Genomic DNA, 21,458 nt, shown 5'->3' with positions numbered 1-21,458 from the left:
GAGACATAGTCCATCCAGCGTGTCCTGGGTCGACCCCGGGGCGTCCTCCCGTTGGGACATGCACGGAGCACCTTTCCAGGGAGGCGTCCGGGCGGCATCCTAACCAGATGCGTAAGCCACCTCAACTTGCTCCTCTCAACACAGAAGAGCAGCGGCTTGACACCGAGTCTCTCCTGGATGACCAAGCTTCTCACCCTGTCTCTAAGGAAGAGCCCGGAAACCCTGCGGAGGAAACTCATTTCGGCCGCTTGTATCTAGGATCTCGTTCTTTCGGTCACGACTCATAGCTCACGTCAAAGAGCCCGGGCAGCCTTTATCAAGGGTATTCCATACTCTGGAAGCATATGCAAGTATAAGTATACCTATACCGCTATCCTTTTCAACAATAACAAAAGAAAAAAGAATTATAAATAAAACTTTCATCAACTGTTTATTTTTACAGTATTCATACAGGTTACAGCTTAGTCTAAAACTGAAAAAAAAAACAAGTGCAGCAAAGTGCCAAATATGAAAATTCTTATTTTATTGCAATTATACTTCACATGACAAAAATGAAGCCTTTTCCCTGGGGTCATCTGCACCCTCCTGACATTACCTCATGTCCGCCCCACTATTTGAGAAGCACTGCTTTACACCAAATTGTCCTTTTGTTGGCCACCTGCCATGAACAACCTGTGAGAAACTTTCCACATATCAATCCAATCACTCAACATCTGAACTAACCAAAAAAAACCCAAAGTAAAATTCAGATATCTGAAAAATGACTAAAGTACAGGACCAACATAGTACCAGTGTTTTTCTTTTGATCCTACTTGTAAATCTACTGAAGGAATCAGCCAAAAGATGGAAATATATTGTCTTATTTCATGTAAACTGCCAGTTGTCATTTGGGTGACAGCTGCCACTTCATTGAATATTACTCTCATATATTCCAGTAATCACCTCTCCCATTCAAGGAATTCAGAAAATACTTATGCAACAGCCAACGATTTCAAAGAGTCAAATACATAATTTACATGACAGAAATATGTAATAAAGAACACATGTGAATAAACTTAATAGGTGACAGGCGCCGATGACTTTAAAATTGATTTGGCCCGCCCTCTACTGGTAGATTCTATTATTGGGATGTGAGGAAAAAATAGAAGCTACTTTTGTTGTTTATTGGTATTTTTTCCCACTGTTATTGACGTTGAAAATATGAATGTGTTTAACAGTTGTTAACGACGATGTTTTAAATTGTTCGAACCACATTCCCCACGAGTCACCACCCACAACCCGGAAATGACGTAATAGCCATACGTGTCAGGAAGTATCGTTGTGTTCAACATGGCGGCGCAGCAGACTGATGTTGACGAACTGTTCGATGTGAAAAATGCCTTTTACATCGGCAGTTATCAACAATGTATCAACGAAGCCCAGAAGGTGAAGGTAGGTCATGTTTTGTCAGTGTTTTAACATATTAAAGTACGATCGTTTGCTCTTTAGGAATCATCTGTGGCCACCCCAATTGGACCGAACGTTGCCGACTAAAGTTGTTTTAGTTTTTAAAATGGAAACTGTAAAATTGTCTGTCACTTAACTAAAAATATAAAATGTGAAATTTCTTTCATTCTTTCGAAGAATTCAACACCAGAAAAGGAGACTGAAAGGGACATGTTCTTGTACAGAGCATACATTGCCCAGGTGGGAAGCGCATTATTCGTGAGACAATCCATATCGATAAGCAAAATAAAAAGTTTGGCGATAATCACCTTTTATGTTGTAATTTATAGAGAAAGTATGCAGTCGTCATGGATGACATCAAGGCCAACTCTGCACCCGAGCTTCAAGCTGTCAAAATGTTTGCGGAGTATCTGTCAAGCGAAAGCAAACGGTAAACACTATGGCAACGATGTTCGTTTATGGGTGCCATTTTAATTGTATACCCACAATGAATTAACGACAATTATTCTCTGAAATAAAGTGTCTTCTCATTTCGGCTTTTCCTCTTTGCAAAAAGTGTACAGATGCAGTAATACTTCAGCGGTTGATAAACAAGACAGGTTGAAAACTTAATTTCCGTTCTAAATTGTTTTTCTATGCAGCGATGCAATAATGGATGATCTTGACAAGAAAATGGCAAAGAGTGTGGATGCTGCCAACACTACATTCCTCCTCATGGCAGCTTCCATCTACCACCATGCAGGGAACACTGATGCCGCTCTCAGGACTCTGCACCAAGGAGAAAGCCTGGAGTGGTAAACAGAGCTTGAAAGATGTTTATTGTGTTTCAGTGTTCACGTTACGAGTTTAAAAGAAGAAATGAACTGTTAAATGCAATGTTTCATTTTTCAGTATGGCCATGACCATTCAGGTGCTGCTGAGTCTGGATCGTGTTGACTTGGCGAGGTAAGAATTGATAGAACTGGGTTAAGAGAGTTATATGCAATAGCCAACTTGTATGTGAATGTTGGTTTTGTTTATCTTGCAGAACGTCTAATTTAATGAAACATTTTAAATGAAAAAACGCTGGTTTTCAAATGACTAAGGTTGCTTCATGTTACATGTCACACAGGCATGCTAATGTAAAATGAAGTTAACTAAAAAAAATAACTTCTCATCCCTACAGAAAGACATGTCCTGGTGTAAAACCTTATTTTGGGCAATAAAACAAAGAAAATCTCAAAATGCATTTACACAAACTTCTCCACCACTTCTCCAAAAAAAAAAACAAATATGCAAAGAAGAAAGAAGCAAACCACACTTCCAAAGTTAGTCATTGGATGCCTGTTGAAGTGCCGGAGAATATGTCCTCATGATAATCGTCACTATATTCTCTGTCAGGAAGGAGTTGAAAAAGATGCAGGAGCAAGATGAGGATGCAACGCTAACCCAGCTAGCCACTGCTTGGGTTAATTTGGCAGTGGTGAGCAGACGAATACCAAGATTGTTTTCACAGTTTTCCTTGCAGACTGTTGATTGCTTTTTGCGCGTGGTCCCAGGGTGGAGAGAAGCTGCAAGACGCCTACTACATTTTCCAGGAGATGTCAGACAAATACTCCTCGACGCTGCTGCTTCTCAATGGGCAGGCAGCCTGCTACATGGCTCAAAACAAGTGGGAGGAGGCCGAGGGAGTGCTACAGGAGGCGCTCGACAAGGTCAGATGGAAATGTTTGTTAGACTTTAGTTTATTGCGCATACATTCTCACTGAGGCAAATTATTCAGATAAAACTCACTTTCTGATAATCCATAATGAGTGCACCAGAGGTGCTGTTAAGCGATATTGGCATTTTCATATTACCATTGAATGTCTCAATGCTGGGTACTAGAGTACCCCTTTTGTTACCAATATGACCAGATACTGATCTTGAGCATCCAACTTAACAAAAGGCTGATTTTGACCCCTGTGGCAACTATTTTTCAAAGCAGTAACAACAAATCTAGTAAATAAAAGCCACTGCTCGCAGCCCCCCCCCCCCCCCCCCCCCCCCCAACACACACAGACATACACACACTTTTTGGAGGCAAGTGTAAGGATGGATAGATCAATAATTCTATCTTTTATCAGTATTATCAGTAATAAATGTATATTGACTGTTTAAATTGGAGCCTGTAACCAAAATAGTACCATCTGTTACAGTATAATCAGGTGGACCAGAAGTAAAAAAAGGCTCTTTTCTGACGCTTTTTTTGTTGTTGAAAGATTCAGATTATAAAATATTTACTTTTTTGTTTAATATGTTGCTTCATTTCAGACAGGCACTTATAATATAAATTACAATTTGCATACAAACAATAAAGAAGGACATCTCTCCTAAAATTAGGTCCTGGAGAAGAAAAGAAGAAAATATAGTTCCACAAATCTACTACCCCCCATGTATCGCAGAATACTTTTTAATTGCGCTGGTGGACCAACAAAATAAATAAAAAGTTTCCCCACCTCATGTATTGTACTTCGTATGGTTAACACATATCCGATCAGCAGAGGGCGCCAGAGTGTTTGTCATTAATTCCACTGGCTGGTCAGGTTGACTGATGGGCATTGTGCACGATGCACATTTGTGCTTGACACTTCATGTCAGGTTAACTTTGATTGTAAACCCCAGATAAGACCTTCGTTATTGAACTCATGTAGTAACCGGGCTAAATAATAAATGAGACTCCATGTTTATGATGTAATGTTTGGCTGATGCCACCGTGCTAAAGTTATTGCTTTGGTGGTTAACTTTTTGCATTTTGTTGCAGTACAATCAGTTTCCTGGAATACAGATCTAATATTTTTTATTTTTTCCTTTCTTTGTTAATCTTCATTTACAGGACAGCGGCCACCCTGAGACGCTAATCAACCTGGTGGTGCTGACTCAGCACCTTGGAAAAGCCCCTGAGGTTAGACTTTGGACCTTAAGCTGTTAGCCTGCCACTGCTTTTTACCGCCATACATTTTGTCATTCCTTATTAATGAACACAATCTCACCTACTCTTACTTGGGTTCTCTCCAGCTTGGTGACATCATGATGTAGTTTCCACCCGGATGCTTTTAACCGTACATCTCACTATTGCTTATTATTTCCACCACGAAAGGCGTCGTCTCTAATCATATCTTTGCGTTACGTGCTTTACACTCTTACAAACATTCAGAAGATAAAACCTGATAGTCGTGCAGCAGCGTGCTGACCATTGACTCCCAAGACATCACTACACAAGAGATAACTATTGATTGCATCTTTTACAAGGTTAAAGGCAGCTTTGTGCAACATTTACTGGACACCTGATTAGGTATACTTGCACAATCGTTTGAAGGCAAGTGTAAAGATGGATTGATCAATAATTCTATCTTTGATCGGTACTATTGGAATGTGTATTCTCTCATATGAGTATGAGTGTTTGTCAGGGTGTTGGTTCATGTCTTTCTGAGTTTGAATAGAACTTCCAAAGTCAAGCTTGGTCAATTTTGTGACCCTGGTTCAAAATACTTTTTCCACATTCACGTATTTCCCCTAGCGTATTTCTCCACATTTAGAGTGTTTGGACTGCTGATGTTCCACAGTATTTGTGTTTGCTTCTGCTCACACCTCAGTTGAGATAATTGTGTGTTTTTTTTTGTTGCATTTCTTCTCTAACTAAATCAAATGTGTCCACAGGTGACCAATCGGTACCTTTCTCAACTCAAAGACGCACACCGGGCCCATCCATTCCTCAAAGACTATTTTTCAAAGGTGACCTACTTGCCTCATTCTCTTGACATGACTGATTTGTGTAATTACTTGCTTGCAAAATTGTGCATCATTACTGTCTTGGATTATCAGCACTCTGATTGCGAAAGTGGGGTGCAAACATACCAACTTTTGACATCATAACTGATTTTTAAAACTGGATAAATCCTACAGATGGACAGAAAAGAATTGCCATGCATGGTTAGTGTTTTTTTTTTAGTATGCGTTGGACCCAAGATGATCACACATGCATGATGCAGTATCTCTTGTAGTACCACAATTGACCTTTGAGAGGCAGTGTGGTGCCATAGGGTGATCTCAAAGACTAGAAGAAGACATAAGAAGCAAGGCTAACTGCTAAATTCGCTGTTAACTAGTTAGTGATTGTGAACTTTTCTTATCATTTTCACTTTTGTGAATGCCATATAAGACACATTTTTGGGGTTTTATCCTGAAATATCAAACGTTCAGCATGTTTGAGCATTTACAGAGCTCTGATAAAGAGAAAAAAAAATCCCACGCTATACAGGACAAACATGGGAAATGAGAATTCTTGAATCTGACCCGGTTGTCAGTATGTGTGTAACTTACTTGACCCGGCCTGTTGTTTTGGTGGAAGTGCTGCAGGCGTTCTGGGAGCCCTGCCAAAAGGTACTTAAAGTCTTTGGCCTTTGTCACACATATAGTTGCACAATGGTGGAGATGTACATAAACACTGGATTAGCCAGGCATTACCAAACAAGTCATGCTATGCACAGCTGTTGCTTAACATTTTTATTTATTTATTTTTCTCCCAAACCCCCCCCTTACAGGAGAATGAGTTTGACAGGCTGGCGATGCAGTACGCTCCCTCCGTCACCGCATAATGGCCCTCAAGCTAATCTACTTTTTCTTCTGTTCTTTAACGTGCATACCTGGATTTATTTGGATGTTTTATATGAAGAAAAAATGTTGAAATGCTGAAACCAACGCAACTAGGTGGATTACATACATTTTCTGGTCACACTGGCTACCCCACTGATTTTTTTTTTTGGGGGGGGCTACGCCGCTGATGGTCATCCAACAAAGAAAACAATTGGTCAATTTCCGAGCGCTGTTAAATTAACAGGATGTTTATTATTGTAGTTTGCAGAACAACCTTTTTTGAGTAAAATAGTGTTTTATATTTGGGGAAAAAAAACACAGAATTCTACCAAATGAGAAAAAAAAATAACCAATTGTGGTTTGAAAACAGACATTTGTCATTATTGAATTAAACATCATTTGTGATTAGTTGAGAAATTAGGTCATTTTTTGCATCTCGTGGCACACATTTTTAAAATCTGTTCTTGGGACACTGTCCTTTGATCTTGTTGAACAGCACTGCATCGTATTGACATCTGTATTTAATTTGGGTTATCTAATAGCTACACATATAAAAATATTGGAAACAGCCGGCAATGGGAAACTGAAATGTTTGACACCACTGCAAACAACAACCACCTCAATGATCATTGCAAAAATGCATTATTTTGCCAATGCACATTTATGTGCACTTGTGTAAAAACCATCATGGATGTTTCTCGCGTTTGTAATTCAATTCCGTTTGAAGTGCAACAATGTGGTTGAAATAAAGCGCAACTTGTACGTGAGTGTGGTTTGGTTGTGTATTTTGTGAAACATGTACGGCTGCAGTTGGCTTCCCCTTTTTTTTGTCATTTTACAAGAAGACGCGTTGCCGTGGGTTGTGTAGATAGCGGTCCCGTCTACGTCACGAGCCCAGCCTCCCCCTGGATTTTTCTCCCCTCCTTTTTTGCATAAACGTGGCCGTAGCCTTTCAAGGGTCGCACTCCAGCCGCGGACACACTACACATTTCAAAGCGAGCATCGCCGGTCAAACTTGGGTTCGCGTGTCGTTATTCGTCTTTGAAACTTCAAAGCTTCGTTATATAAGGGAAGTAACGGTCACTGGATGAGACGTGACGTAGGCTGAGGCGTAACGGCACAATAGTCGCGTGCTGTCTGTCGGCCACAACGCTGCGCTTCATGGACCCTAATTATAATTTATTCCGCGTCCGGGAGCCTTTGTTCTAGCCACTTGGTCGGATCGGGAGCCGCTGCCAATGCCCGTCTTCTTCCCCCGGAGTGATTTGAAGTTAGCTAGACAGCTAACCAGCAACACGGCGCGCTTCTTCTGCCGGTGACTTGGCCGCGTGCGCAGCGGAATGATGATGACGATGATGATGATGGTGAGAGGAAACCTGCACGCAGTGTCCCATGGCTCCTGCTAATTGCTTTTTACGTGCTTATATTTTTGCTATGATCATCTCTGGTGCGTCTGCGGAGATCCGATAAAAATTCATCACGGGCGACGAACGAGCGGGCCCGTGCCGTAAAAAAAATATGGACAACAAAGAATAAGGCTACCCGAGCGAGACAGCGGGGTGTCAGATCAAGCTTTTTTTTTTTCTTTTAACTCAGCTAGCAAGCTTGTTAGCGGATTAGCCACACGGCCTGGACTCTAGAGGGATCTCTGCGTCCCTCGATCGGAGCATTCCCCCTTTTCCCACCGTTTTTTTTTTTTTTGCTCCCGTTTCCCCCCCTTCTCCGAAGCGACGCGCTGCGATGGCCGCTCAAACCGGAGATGTGGAGCCCATGCCGGGGTACTTGGAGCTCATCAGCCGAGCTTCAAGTGTCATGCTGAAAGCGTGGAGAGATTGTAGCCAGTGCGGGCTGGAGCTCACAACACGGACTCTCTTGGATCACGCGTACATCACTTGGACCGAGATCGCCCTGTTCTTCTTTTGCGCCTTTTTGTGGACGCAAATCAGGTGTGGGCTGACAGAAAGTCTGTTCAAGGTGGGTGACACGCACAGGCACACAAGTTCGTTTTTTCTATCGTATTGTGGACATCCCATTGATATAATACATTTCCCAGCTCCAAACTTAAACCATCATCAGACTGCCTTACCCCCAGTGCTTTGCAATTATATTTTACAAAGCCTCACAACCCCAAAAAAAGCATACCTAAAATTGTATCATTGTAAGCCATATTTATAAACTTAAAACATGTTGACATTTAAGCCTAAAGGTTAACTTTTAAGCATGTTTCTTGGGGTCATCCGCGCCCCCCAGGGGGGCCTACAGTACTATTTGTGAAGAAATGCCTTACTCTACCCTCAACCAAAATCCAATTCAAACCTAATCGCTAAAAAGCAAGTCTGAACCCTTCAAAACAGATCTGAATTTGTTTGGTCCATCAAAATGGTCCCCACAAGTGCAAGGGGTCCCACCATAGACAATAAAACCTGCCATTTAGTCCCCACTATGTAGCAAAAAGCAAGGGCACACACATGCGCACGCTCATTCCGTAGCATCCATAATTGTGGCATTAATTACTCCCCGTAGGCATTGCAGACACAACAAGTGTGAGCAGTGGGGAAAGAAAGTGTTGTCTAGATATACAGAAAAAGGATGTGCCTTACACAACAACTGTGAGAAACCCGCCCCTTACAGTCTCAAGATGAAGATAGGAAGTGTGCAAATTTACACGACGCTACTTGAGAATGACACAGTGTATAGTGGTTTCACATCTGCCTCAGTTCTGAGGTTCTGGGGTTCGAATCTTGCCTGCGACCCCCTGAGGAAACCCCTTTAGAAACTTATCAGAGTGAGGCTATGCAAACTACAAGTACATTCTGAATGTAAGGCTGGGCAATTTGGGAAAAAAAATATCTTGATATTCTTTAATTATTCTGGACAATTACAATGTTAATCAATTTATTAAAATAAATAAATGTTTTATTATTTTTTTTAATCAATTCAGTGGAAAAGAATCACACTAAAACAATCAAAATGTATTTAAAATCAGCTTTAGCATAAATTTATCATAGCATGTGCTTGACTTCCTTAAAGGGATAGTCCATTTATTTAGCCATTTTTAGCAGTAAAAAGTTGAGATTTTTGTCCGATTAATTTGACTACATTAGTTTTCATGTGCAATTAATAACTTTAAAGACACACTTGTACTTGTTGTCGACTGAAATTCTCGACTGAAAATGACAATTACGGGTCAACCTGTTGGTCATGTGACGTTAATAAACCATGATTGGTGGTTGTTACCTGAGCCCTCAGCACATGTGGACACGTGGGCATGTGTGTAATTTTCAGTCGACAGCATGTAAAGTTTTTCTACATGAAAACTAATTTGCTTATCAAGTTAACTCATTCAGTCCCAAAGACGTAATTTTACGTTTTTAAGGGTCCTGACATTTAATATTGATATTTTTGTCTCAAATATTTTCACGTTTGGCTCTAAGAGTGTCTAAAACTTGCTGGTACGAAAAATGTTAGCTAATCACTGCTATAAATGGCTAAATAAGTAAACTCTAACTTTAAATGCCACAATTAGGAAGTTACTACCGACCACTCACTCGTGATGCTAATGAGAACATGAATGTGTGGCTCGTGTAGTTGTACCTAATGAAGTTTCCATTGTGCAGGTGACCCTTTGTTTAGAAGCATAGATTTTTATGCAAATGAATTTCTCTCAATTGTAAAAAATCAATATACTGTCTCTGGTCAGTTGTCGTGATAATGGTGACTTTTAGATGTTTGCTTTTGAAATGATCAATAGATGACTTATTACTTTATCCATCAATCATTGCATAGCATGCATAGCACTTTCCTTTATGATAATATGTGAGACATGTGCTGGAATAACCTTTTTTCTTGAATCTTGCTCTGAATTTTGCTAGCTTTAGCATTCACCCATTTGTGTAGGTTTTGAGTTTTGCAGTTTTTTCTTAATTCTCTGACACAATTGAGACTTATTTGACTTAAGCTGCCCCAAAATACTTCCATTATATCACTATTATAAAAAAAATGTCAATAATCTACAAAAGCATAATACTGATGTAAACAGATGTGCCATGTGTATCATCTGGAGCATTTTGTGAGCCATAATGATCACGTGGAAAAACAACAGGAAAATGTAATTAAAATACATTATATTCACCTGATATGCAGAATATTAAATGCATTCATTTGTGCAGATCACGGCACGTGTTTTTGCTGCTTGAACTTGCTCTTATCAACCAGGGAACAGAAAAAGGGCTGACGTAGTCACTGAGATGAATCTGAAATCTGATTGGATGGAGAAACCATCCCATTGCTAGTGTCGTTTAAGTTAAAGCAGACAGCCCTTGTTACAGCCCAGGGCAAATTAGATTGACATGGCAGCACACAGAAACTGGAATCTGATTGGAGAGTATTCAACAACCAAAGACAAGTACTTGAAGCAATGCAGACAAGAGAAATTTTTATCATCTAATCTCTAATCGAATCTAATATCACGGTAAGAACAGGTTGCAAAAATGCACAGAAATGTCCTTCGTGGCATAAAAAAAAGATTTCCAGCGATTAATGGCTCCATGGTTTAATTGATGCTCGTCAAGAGACTTTATGCGCAACTTTGGCTTTCGTCATGAACAGAAAGAAAAAGTCAAGAGCGCATTTGTGTTCACGCGTCACAGGCGAAACCTAGCTACGAACCTTTCAAAACGAGAGATTCAAGATTCAAGAGTTTTATTGTCATATGCATACCACACAATAAAATTCTTATTCTGTTCACTTCCCCGAGCAGATTACACTTCATAATCGAGCAAATAATAAGGTAGGTAATAAAACAAAAAACACAACCAGATATTTACTGTAATCATGTTAAAGGAATACCAAAATAATCGTATACCAAATTTGTTCGCAAATGTTTAATATTTTAAGATGTTCTTGATTAATGCAGTATTTACAACTAATGTATTTTCTTAATGAATATTTTTTAATTAGCTTTTATTTGTGAGGGCTGTCCTCATAAGAATATGTGCGCTCGCTTTCTGGTACTCTTGCTGGCGGAACGGATTTCGAGGTTAATGAAAGATAAGGTGCGTGCCAAATGCTATGTAAAATTATGTGCCCCCTGTGTGTGCGTGTGTGTGTTTGTGTGTGTGTGTGTGGGTGTGTACCCTGTTCCAATAGAGTTTAGGCCAGCCAATCCAGCACTGGTTTAATCCAATGGGCATCCCTAGATTTTGTACATTTAAAAAAAATGCAGCAATTCAAAATTTTGGTACTTGGATATCTAAACATTGTTTGGAATACAGTAATCATGTGTTTGGATTTCCCTCTTTTACAAGGCTGTTTTGTAATGACAGTAGTTGTGACAGCACTATTTTACATATGTAATGTTTATTTCTTCCCTAAACATGCATGGCAGGTGTAAGACTTACTAAGTTGGTGTGATTGGTTGCGTGAATGGTTGTTCGGCTCTGTGTGCCCTGCAATTGGCTGGCAACAAGTTTCGAGTATCCCTCGCCCACTGCCCAAAGTCAACTGGGATAGGCACCAGTCACCCTGCAACCCTTGAGGATAAGTGGCTCTAGAAAATGGATGGGTGTTCTTCTTTTAAGTGGTCCATAAATAAATAATTACTGTAAGCTTGAGTTTAATTATTTTGCTCTTTGTATTGTTCTCAGTGTCTATTTTTAGCAAACACAACGACTGCACAGCATAGGCCCTACCATCAGGGTCCATATCATGGAATTTCTACTTTTTGGAGTTTTTAACCATGTTACAATGCTAATTTATCACCTTAAATAACACGAAAGTACTTTTTTTCTTCAGTGATGCATTTCTGAGAATGCGTTGCCTATTCTGCGTTCTCAGCACTGGCCCTGCCCGAGCAGATAAAAACGCCTTGGGAGAGGCAAGACGATAAGTCTATTGTAGCGCCTCTATACTGCTTCTGTACTGCCCGTGCAAGAGTAAATACATTTTAACTTTATCCAACAGGATGAAGAGCAGTGAAACGTACATGTTTTTTTACTTTTGTTTTCATTAATTGGGGAGGAAAGATTTTGCACCGAGTCGGCCAAGTAAACAGCAACATTTCATTTATTAGTTACAAGGTTTTTTTGTAGAAAATGTTGAAGTTGTATTACATTCTTTACCCATGTGCGGAACTGTTGCGATGAATAGTGGTTTCCAAGGAGACCGATTTGGTCGGAGTAACAAGTGTTAATTTGTGTGGTCTCTCTTGACACGTCTTTTGCTTTGTTGGCTCTCCATTTCATTTTGATATGAGTAAAACACCTGGTTTTGGCTCTTTCTTTCACCTGACTCTCATTACCGATCGATGATGTGGCTGGTCTGCTTTCGAATAATGTAATAAAGGGGGGCGTGGCAAGCACACAGTGAGAGGCACGGCTTCAGTAAACAAGACGTATTTAACCACATATTTAACCTCATATTTAATAAGAAATGACAAAGCCAATGTACCAAATGCAATTTCTATCCACATATTTAAGTGGAAAGTTTGAGTAGATTATTTGTAAAACTGAAAATGAATTCCCAATAAGTGGTAATTTTGCATCGGAATCAACATCCCCAGTGTTGCAATTTTTCCCCACTTGTGCCCAAGATATCTTCCTCATTGCTTTTAAGTCGTGAAGGTTTTTTTTTGTTGTTATAGACACCCTTGTCATAAGTCAGGTGCTTAAGGATATGCACTTAGACAAAAAGGCTCCACTCTTGCGTTCACCCATCCCGCCCTGAGTGCCTCCATCCTGTTGCTTTTACCGAGCAGAGAGATCCTTCTCATTGCAACCTCTGGCCTATTGTTCCGCCATCCATACGAGTGGGGAGTGGAGTGTACACATGTGTTAGATGCTATGAGGATGATGCTATAGTCTAGCTTGGGGCTTGACGCTAAAAGCCAGATGTGACCACGGAATGCAAGTGAAAGAGGCCTGTTTTACATTTTCATTAAGAATGGAGAACAACGTCCGTCGGAATCAGCCGTTATGCTTTTGATTATGTAGTGCATGCGTAATATGCAGAATCGGCTGTGCGCTAGGTCGTGCGTGCTAGGCTAATGCAGTCTAGGGTTTGGAAATCTGCGGCGGATTGTCAGCTGATTCCAACCGCACTTAATTGACCCGGGGCTTGAACAAACAAGGTTCTTGTTCCGATGAATGCTTATTAATTCACAGTGCTTTTATTAACGTGTCAGTAAAGATTAAATATGTGGCTTTCGATGAGCTGCGATTCAATGACATTTGGCCGAGCTGTCTTTTGGCCAGAATTAATGACGTTGGAAGTAGTCCCTGTGCAAACACACCTAATTGAGGTTAAAAGTGTGGACGTCAGTGGACATAACCAGTAATAAATTGACTGCGATTTTAAATGTGCAGTTGTCATCTTGTAAAGACTTAAGTAATGGGATCTCAAAGAGGCAACATAATTGTAGAACTCCAGTCTTACTTGTAAGGATGCCCGTTGTTAAATTGAATTTCCTTCATTTTCCTTCATTGACTTTAGGGCAGGGGTGTCAAACTCATTTTTAGCGTTTATTCTTATTGTAATGATAATTTTTGTCAGTGGGCCGCTAGGACTGATTTTAAGTGTCTTTCACACTCCAATCCAATCCAATCCAACTTTATTAAGCACTTTAAAACAACCACAGCTGACCAAAGTGCTGTACAATTGAAGACAATTTGAAAGTTTGCTATTTTAAACTTGAAGTCAAATCAGTGTTTCGCAGGCCACATAAAATGACGTGGCGGGCCTAATCTGAATCTCAAATTTGACACCTGTGCTTTAGGGTAAATTAAAAGTCAATCATTTTAGAAAATAATTGTTTTAATCAGATGAAATAAACCCATCAAACATTTATTTAAAGATTTAAAATCAGTTTTAATGTAAACCTAACAAAGTTTTGTCAATAATTAATCTGATAAGTAATTGACCTTTACTGTACAATTTACTCATTCAGTCCCAAAGAAATGTTGACACTTCTTTACAGAATCCAGACATTCAATTGTTGGTATTTATTTACAATATTTGAGTAAAAGAGGATCTGAAAATATCTAACATTGAACGAGTTAACGCCTTTAAAACCCCATTTTTGTCCCTGCTGTCAACTGAAAATGACATCACCCGTGCTCAAGGCTTTTGTAACGACCAATCTGGGTCAGTCTGTTAGTCATGTGACTTTTACAAGCTGAGCCTTGATTGGTCATTACCTGAGCCTTCAGCGCTTGGGGTCATTTTCAGTCAAAAGCAAGTGGAACATATGTGAAAAAAATGTAGTCACCAAATTATAAACAACATCTTTAACTTTTTACTGCTAAAATTTCCTGAATAGTTTTTAAATGCCACAATATATGAGTATCTATTGTAAATATGTCTCATAAAACACCCATGCAACTTTGCACATTTAGCTAATTTTCAAAACTTCCATTTTGAAAACTGACGAATCAATCAAATAAATTCAATTGCCCTGCCCTAATTCTGTGTATCCTGCAATTGACATAATTTTCCTTTTCATCCTCTCTATTTTTGCATCAATTGCTTCAAGATATAACGAATCAACGAATAGATGACTTTGTCCTCGCCCAGCCGTAGTTTACATCCTTTACTCACCAGCACACACCTTCGAGGAATTTAATGTTTTCAAAATGTCTTTTTGATTTCAGTTCAGTTTGACTTTTTAGCGCGCTCCACTTCCTCACAAAAGTTACATGGCTTCTCACTTTGGATGGAAGAACACTTTGGCGGGGCCATCTGCATCAACTGCTTGATTAGATTAGGAGCAGAGGTTAGTGGGATAAGCAAACGGCCAAAATGGAATAGCATTTAGCATGCATGCGGGTCGCCTGTTGTCCTACATAGAGGGGACAGGAGTACTCACATTTTTTTACTTAAATAAAAATAATACTTGTGAAAAAAAAAATACTTATAATGAAAGAACACAACCTGGAATTTATTTCATTACAAAAGTAAAAAAGGAGTAAACATTTATTTAAATCAATTCATTTGCCATTTTAACATCTGTTAGCTAAATGATAACAATAAGGGTTTGCACAAGTACAAAATGCTGGATAGGTGGTTCTTCCTTGCTTAAATGAATGTTTATTTGGAGGTATTTGAATAAAAAACAGATTCGAATTGTAATCGTCTAGAATGACTAAAGAGAAAAAAATCTATCACAGTCCGTGTAAAAAAGTAAGAAGGAATTTTTGGGATTACTCATTTTGATAAATTGAACATATAAGTGTGTTTAAAAAGACTGCAGATTCAGCTTAGCTTCAAGCTAAATCTATTTTGATTATGTCTGTTTTTTTCCCCATTTTCCTAATACCTCAATTAATCAAGTAAATATATAATAAAAGATGAAAACATACAATTTTCTGTATTTTGTAGTCATTTGCGAAAACTAAAAAAAAATTGTATTTTCACAAAATAAAGTCAAGAAAGTGGGTTGGATAATTGACGCTTAACCCATTTAAGAGAGGTCGGGAGCCCCGAACGAGTTACCGCTCCCACCCTACCGACAAATCGTCCTTCTAGTGGCTTCTACTACCCAATCAAATATTAATTGATGTAAATCTATAAATGATTCAGTATTACTGTAAGCACACTCCCTCAGACCCAATCTTGGACAGCTTTGACTTGCATAGATGCTTTGTTGTTCTTAGACACTAAATTAAGCTAACAGTAAGTCGCTAAGCCCATTTGGAGCTGGTGTCACAGGGTTCGAATTGCACTCTTACGCAATTTCCACACATCATCCACATCTTTACTGATAAGATACATTTTCATTCATGTCCAAACTATCTATTTTGTCATCTTTGTTGAAACCGTGCATCCCTGCTGTAGTAGTCTTTTCCATAATGTGACAGTGGAACTTTTCATAATTCTTTCCACCTTGTGGGTCCCTGCTGTAGAAAAGCAGCTCCGAAATGTGCTGCTGCCATCATGCTTCACTGCGTGGTGATCTTTTGGTGAGGAGCAATGTTGTGTTTGCAGCCAAACATTGGCATTTGGGATTATGGCCAAATTGAGTTTCATTGGACCACAATGAAATCCCCTCAATCGAATGTGGGAAATGGTGATCCAATGAAACACACAATTTGGCATTTGACCCACAGGCTTGTCGAATTTTATAATCACTTCATGTGCAATTGGTCACTTCCTACTTAAGTGCAAGTTAGGGTTGTGGACATCGAATGTTTTTAAGCAGGATGTTTGATAACACTTTTGTTTTCAGGCTGAAAACTTTATGAGTACTCAACTCGTGTGTAGTTATCGATACTGAGTACCGATGACATGATACTTTTGATACACAACATTACCACTCCAAAAAACTATGTTATTAAAGACATACAGTATTTAGTCCAAGATACACCTGAGGTTCCCTCTGTCCACTGTAGTGGACATTTGTTTTTGGTCTATATCCATTGACTCGTTGGACCTACCCTACTAAGTCCTAGTGTGCTTGGTAGAGGACATCATTGCCTTATCAACGATTTATAATGTGCTTGGCTAGAATGGAATTAACTCTGCTGGATTGCTAGGACCAAATGGACACAACAGTGGACACATAGACTGGGTCTCAGAAGGAGATCAAAGTTCCTTAAACCTTGATGAAATCAATGGTAATTTTCTGTTTTTCCATTTAACTATTTATAGCTTGTTTTATTTAAATTTGCTCCGAGAGAGGGGTCGATACTAATATCGGCTGCCATGGTGAGTGCAAATACCTTAAAATAAGGCCAGGTATTGGCCCTGTACCAATACTACTTGGTATCGGTAATCGCCCGACTCCATTTTTTTTTAATGTATATCAATCATTCTAATTAATTAATTAAAAGTGTATCACATGTTTTTTTTCCCAGTTAGGTTATTTACCAATTAATGTTGTTTATTTAGTATTGTTTAGTGCTTTACAAAAAATGAAAAGCAAAATCACACAAAAAGGATTGATGGTGCACTCACCAACCTTTTTGAAACTGATTCAGTCATCAGTTTCCCAAACCAGAACCAAATCTCTTTGAATTTCTTATTTTGATTAAACACAAACAACAATCAGCTAATTTCAGGAAGGAATACAGAGATCATAATAACGACTGTTTTTCTTTGGTCAGACAATGGCTCAAAATGATGAACGATTATTTACTCATTCTTTTTTTTTTAGTACAGCTTGTGAGACAATGTTTGTTGATTGCAAGGAAGCACAAAGAGAGAAGAGAGACTAGAGAGCGGAAGGAACAGAGGCCTGCTGATTCAGCACGCAGCGACCAATCATTAACACCGTGGCGTGCATAGCCAGGCGTGCGCATAAGTTGCCGCTCGGAGAATCACTTTCGTCATGCGCGGCACATTCTAAGCGCAAGCAGCGGCACCCGAAGCATGCGCGGCGCTTCCAAATCTGTCAGCAGCACTACGGCAGTTTATAACGGCTCTCATAAATATCACCCAGGACCCGTCCTCACACACATCTTGTCCCGCACTGAACCGCGAGAACAGCAGCGCGCTTGCCGCACGCCTTATCACGGCCGGGGACCACGGAATAACGCCCGGGTGGACCTAAAAGTGAAAGCGGCCTCAGGTTGAGCAAGTTTCCCCGACCGCAAGTTACACGATCACTTTCCTCCTCCGGCTCATTGTTATTGCATTAGAGCCGCAAGAAGAAACCTGACCCGAATTGCGGTCAGGGAACGCGCTTGTCCACCGGGCCCAAAAGTGCTCACTCAGGTGGACGTCTTGGAATTTCGACCCCTGAATGAAGTTCAGCTATTGTTAGTTGCATGTATTGCCATTGATACTGTAATCTAATTCCAGCACCTCGACAGCACGTGGCATGTGATCCTTCCCCTGTCCTATATGCGCCGTTGGGTGTCGTCTTCATCTCCTCTTTGAATTGTCTCTTGGAAGTTAAACATAAACTAGATTAGAGCTAAGGATGACGGCATGTATAATAAGCTAACAAATTATCCATCAAGGGTTCAGCTAAAGCGTGTATATATATATATATATATATATATATATATATATATATATATATATATATATATATATATATATATATATATATATATATATATATATATATATATATAAATATAATTACATGGAAATAATGGAATATTTCGATGATCATTTTCCATTTGTTCATAAAATACATTTTGTATAGGCCGCTTAATATGAATGAAAAATAATGAAATAAATCAAATGAATAAACGTAAATAAAATACATGAAATAAAAGTAAATGTAAGACAAATATCCAGTAGAAAGAAAATGCCCCAAGCCCCAAGGAGTACAGTGAAGTGCAAAGAAAAGTAAACAGAATAAAATAGTGCTGCAGTGACTCATTTGGGACTTTGAGTGGCACCCACGTAATGACATACATGGCAGAAGTTGAAAACTCACAAAAAAGTCCTGATGTAACATCAAATCCGAAATTGCTGTGTGCTAACTGCCGAGCTGTAAATAAAGTAAATTTAAAAAGAAAAACAAGACTGATTATTGCTACTACATTTTGTCCTCTATCTGTAAAGGGCCCAGACGGCAAACCCTGCAAATTGTAAATCTTTTTGGGGCTCTCGAATGATTTTTTTCCCCTGCTGAGCCGTAGCACGACAAAGCTAGATGCTAATGCTAATGCTAGTGTCGTGTTCCACTTTTCAGCAGTATTTCACACAAGTGTGGCAACTGGTCACTTTCACTTCTATGTTGCAGTGCTCATCTGAGGTTATAAAATCTTGTAAAAGTAACATTTTTCATCTGTTGATTATGGACAGCGGATGAATAATTTCGATCCTATTTATTTTTTTAATGCTTCACGAAATGTCATCTTGCCGGCTGCGCGTTTGACAGATATGGCTTAAACGCCGCGTTTTAAAAATCCCACCGCATTGTCACTCCGGCTTTCGACGAACATCAACAAACAACAAACAGTTCATGCCAGAGAGGAAAAAAAAAAAGCTCTTACGGCCCACTTAGCGAGCACCACCTACTCAGCACTTAACAGCAAACCGTGAGCAAGCGACGAGCTGCTGGCTGAGAAAAAAATATTGCATCTTTTAGCAGACGGCTAGGAACACGAATGACCATGTGATGCCTTTACTACATATTGTACAACACGCTTTGAAATCTGCTTTGGCGGATCCAATTCAGCTAGCAGGTGTCTGGAGATTTTATTAGAGGAAAGAAACGAGGGGAGTGGTGTGGCGCCTGCCAACGTGGTGAATCATAAAGCGGCCATATTTTTTTCCCTCCACAATGCAGTATCATGAATCACCAGTGTTTGCTGACTGTGATGGTCCTGCGCTCTTCTGGGCAGCAGGAATGCGCCGCTCGGCCTTGGCCGCTCCGGAGTTCCTGCGGCCGGCCACTAACCGATTCTCCTCCTCTTTTGGCCTTATTTAACCTCTCTGACGGGGCGGGCTTTTTTGAGGGCTGGACACACTTGTTTCCAATCGGGCCACTCTTTGACTGCCTGTTAGGACGCAGTCGTCGGTGGAAACCCAAATTCGTTCGCGTGTTACGTAAGGGTGACACTTTGCGTGATCCTTTCCACTGAGGAGCTCCCAAGAAATAGCCATGAATCGGTTGCTCCTCTGTTTTGAAATCGGTGCGCTCTCCCCCAAAAAATTCATGTACCATATAATTTATTATACATTTGAACGCATTTTACTCAGAAAGTATGACTAGAGGTTGTAATATTTATTTTATATGCATGTTCCTGTAATTCCTGATATCTGTAGTTCCAGATTAATTGATAACTAAATGATTCCCCATTGATCATTCTAATGAATCAGTAGTGTTCGATACCACTTTTTTAGACTGATACCAGCACAAGGTCAAATCTTGTAGTGCTGACACCTCTAGTACTTTTGTGCTAGTTCTAGTACACAAAACAATAACATTTCAAAGAAAGACATATCTATTCCAACATAGCATTTTCCTTAAAATCTCAAAAAATTTACAACAATTATTTATCCTTCTAATTTGTGATTCTTAGTTTGTAATTGTAAAACTGCCCCAAGAGAGTGGCCGATGCTAGTACCGGTAGAGGTAAATGTTATCTTATTTCTGCAGGCCTCCATGAAAGCAGGCGGATTATCTTCGTGTTGAATCAAGATAAAGCATTTTGCTTTTATTTTTAGAAAACAAGGATCGACAATTTTTTTGTGACATTGTAGAGGCCAAACAAGAAGCCACCATGTTTTTGAACAAGGGCATTGAATGAAAAACATATTAATTAAAACTCTGATTAATCGCTGAATCCACAAATTAATTAATTACTTTTAAAATAGTATTTTTTTTTCCAACCCTATTTCTTAATTGGAACTTGTGCAGATGGGAATTTACAGTAGTAACCTTCGTATTATTAATCATAATAATTATTTGTTTTATTTTACTTTAGGAGTGCATAATTTTCCCGTACGGTTCAAATTCTATTAATTATTATTGTAAAAGTAATTGCATTCCCGACAAGAATTCCACACTTATGTAACCTTCAACTCATGATGTTTAGTGAACAAATGATCAGGCCTGTATCAATAACCTTTTGTTCTGCAGGCAGTGCACTCTCTTTGCCTCCATCGCTTCAGGATGCAATACATCAACAATTCACACAACCGACAGAATTTTTAATCCACTAATTGATTAGAGAACCCATCCCTTTCTCATGCATTATTCAATATTTGCTATGGCGCGCGATAGTAGAAAATTGATTGAAAAATGGTGCACAAAAATGTCATTTTACTTCCAAATTATTTGTGTTTGAAAATGTCCTTGTACAAAGACAGGGACAGATGCTGGAGACTTCAGTCACCCACAACATCAGCAAAGACAAGAAAATGAATGGATTTTGTAATAATAATGAATGTCTAGCAAAGAGAAATTCTTTGGACGGAAAGCTTATTGTTTTTTTAATTTAAAAGTTTTCACCCGGTTTTCAGTATGTTAGTGTTAAGCTTAACTGACTTCAGACCCAATGACATACTTTTGTTGGTTGTTTTGGTGTTTACAAAGTTACAAAGTTTATTGTCATGCTTTATGGTTCAATTTTACAGTACATTTAAAATGGAGAGATGAATCAAATCGAATCAAGTATGCTCCTTATTTGGTGATCTGTAAATTGTAAGGAACGTAAAAATGAATGTAAAGTAATACTTAAAAATGCATCGTAATATAGTTCAAAGGGGTGGGAGGGGCTCAACTATTTTTAAAAACTTTGAAAAAAAAATATTTGCTTAGGTTCACTGTGTTCATTTATAGTAGGGCTGCAGCTATAAACATTTTGGTCTTGGGACATATTTCGGAAAATGTCATGAAATAATCAGGTATTCTGATCAAAAAAACAAAAAACAAGTATCTTCTAATTTAGTTTATGAAATGAAGTGACAAAACCACAGTACAAATTTTAGCCTGCTAAAAC

General features: G+C 39.2%; 2 protein-coding genes across 2 annotated transcripts in view; both read left to right on the top strand.

Moving 5' to 3' along the window:
* The first annotated feature begins 1,279 nt into the window (after positions 1-1,279).
* On the top strand, positions 1,280-6,827 carry cope (COPI coat complex subunit epsilon). The gene is made up of 10 exons (XM_088426591.1): positions 1,280-1,431; positions 1,624-1,686; positions 1,776-1,876; positions 2,088-2,240; positions 2,338-2,391; positions 2,827-2,908; positions 2,985-3,140; positions 4,301-4,369; positions 5,125-5,199; positions 6,009-6,827. Exons 1-10 carry the CDS (start codon positions 1,330-1,332, stop codon positions 6,060-6,062), a joined length of 909 nt encoding a protein of 302 aa, XP_088282717.1. The 5' UTR covers positions 1,280-1,329; the 3' UTR covers positions 6,063-6,827.
* A 176-nt stretch (positions 6,828-7,003) lies between these two features.
* The window catches only part of cers1 (ceramide synthase 1), a 38,106-nt gene continuing 23,651 nt past the window's right edge, over positions 7,004-21,458 (top strand). Inside the window, exon 1 of the mRNA XM_088425470.1 lies at positions 7,004-8,034. Coding sequence (XP_088281596.1) covers positions 7,801-8,034 — 234 coding nt within the window. The 5' untranslated portion in view covers positions 7,004-7,800. The remainder of the gene's footprint in view (positions 8,035-21,458) is intronic.

Source organism: Hippichthys cyanospilos, chromosome 10, assembly GCF_059441005.1.
Source record: "Hippichthys cyanospilos isolate Australia breed blue-spotted pipefish chromosome 10, RoL_Hcya_1.0, whole genome shotgun sequence".
Classification (NCBI taxonomy): domain Eukaryota; kingdom Metazoa; phylum Chordata; class Actinopteri; order Syngnathiformes; family Syngnathidae; genus Hippichthys; species Hippichthys cyanospilos.
The sequence above is the reverse complement of the archived record's forward strand: the minus strand, read 5'-3'. Positions and strand labels throughout refer to the sequence as shown.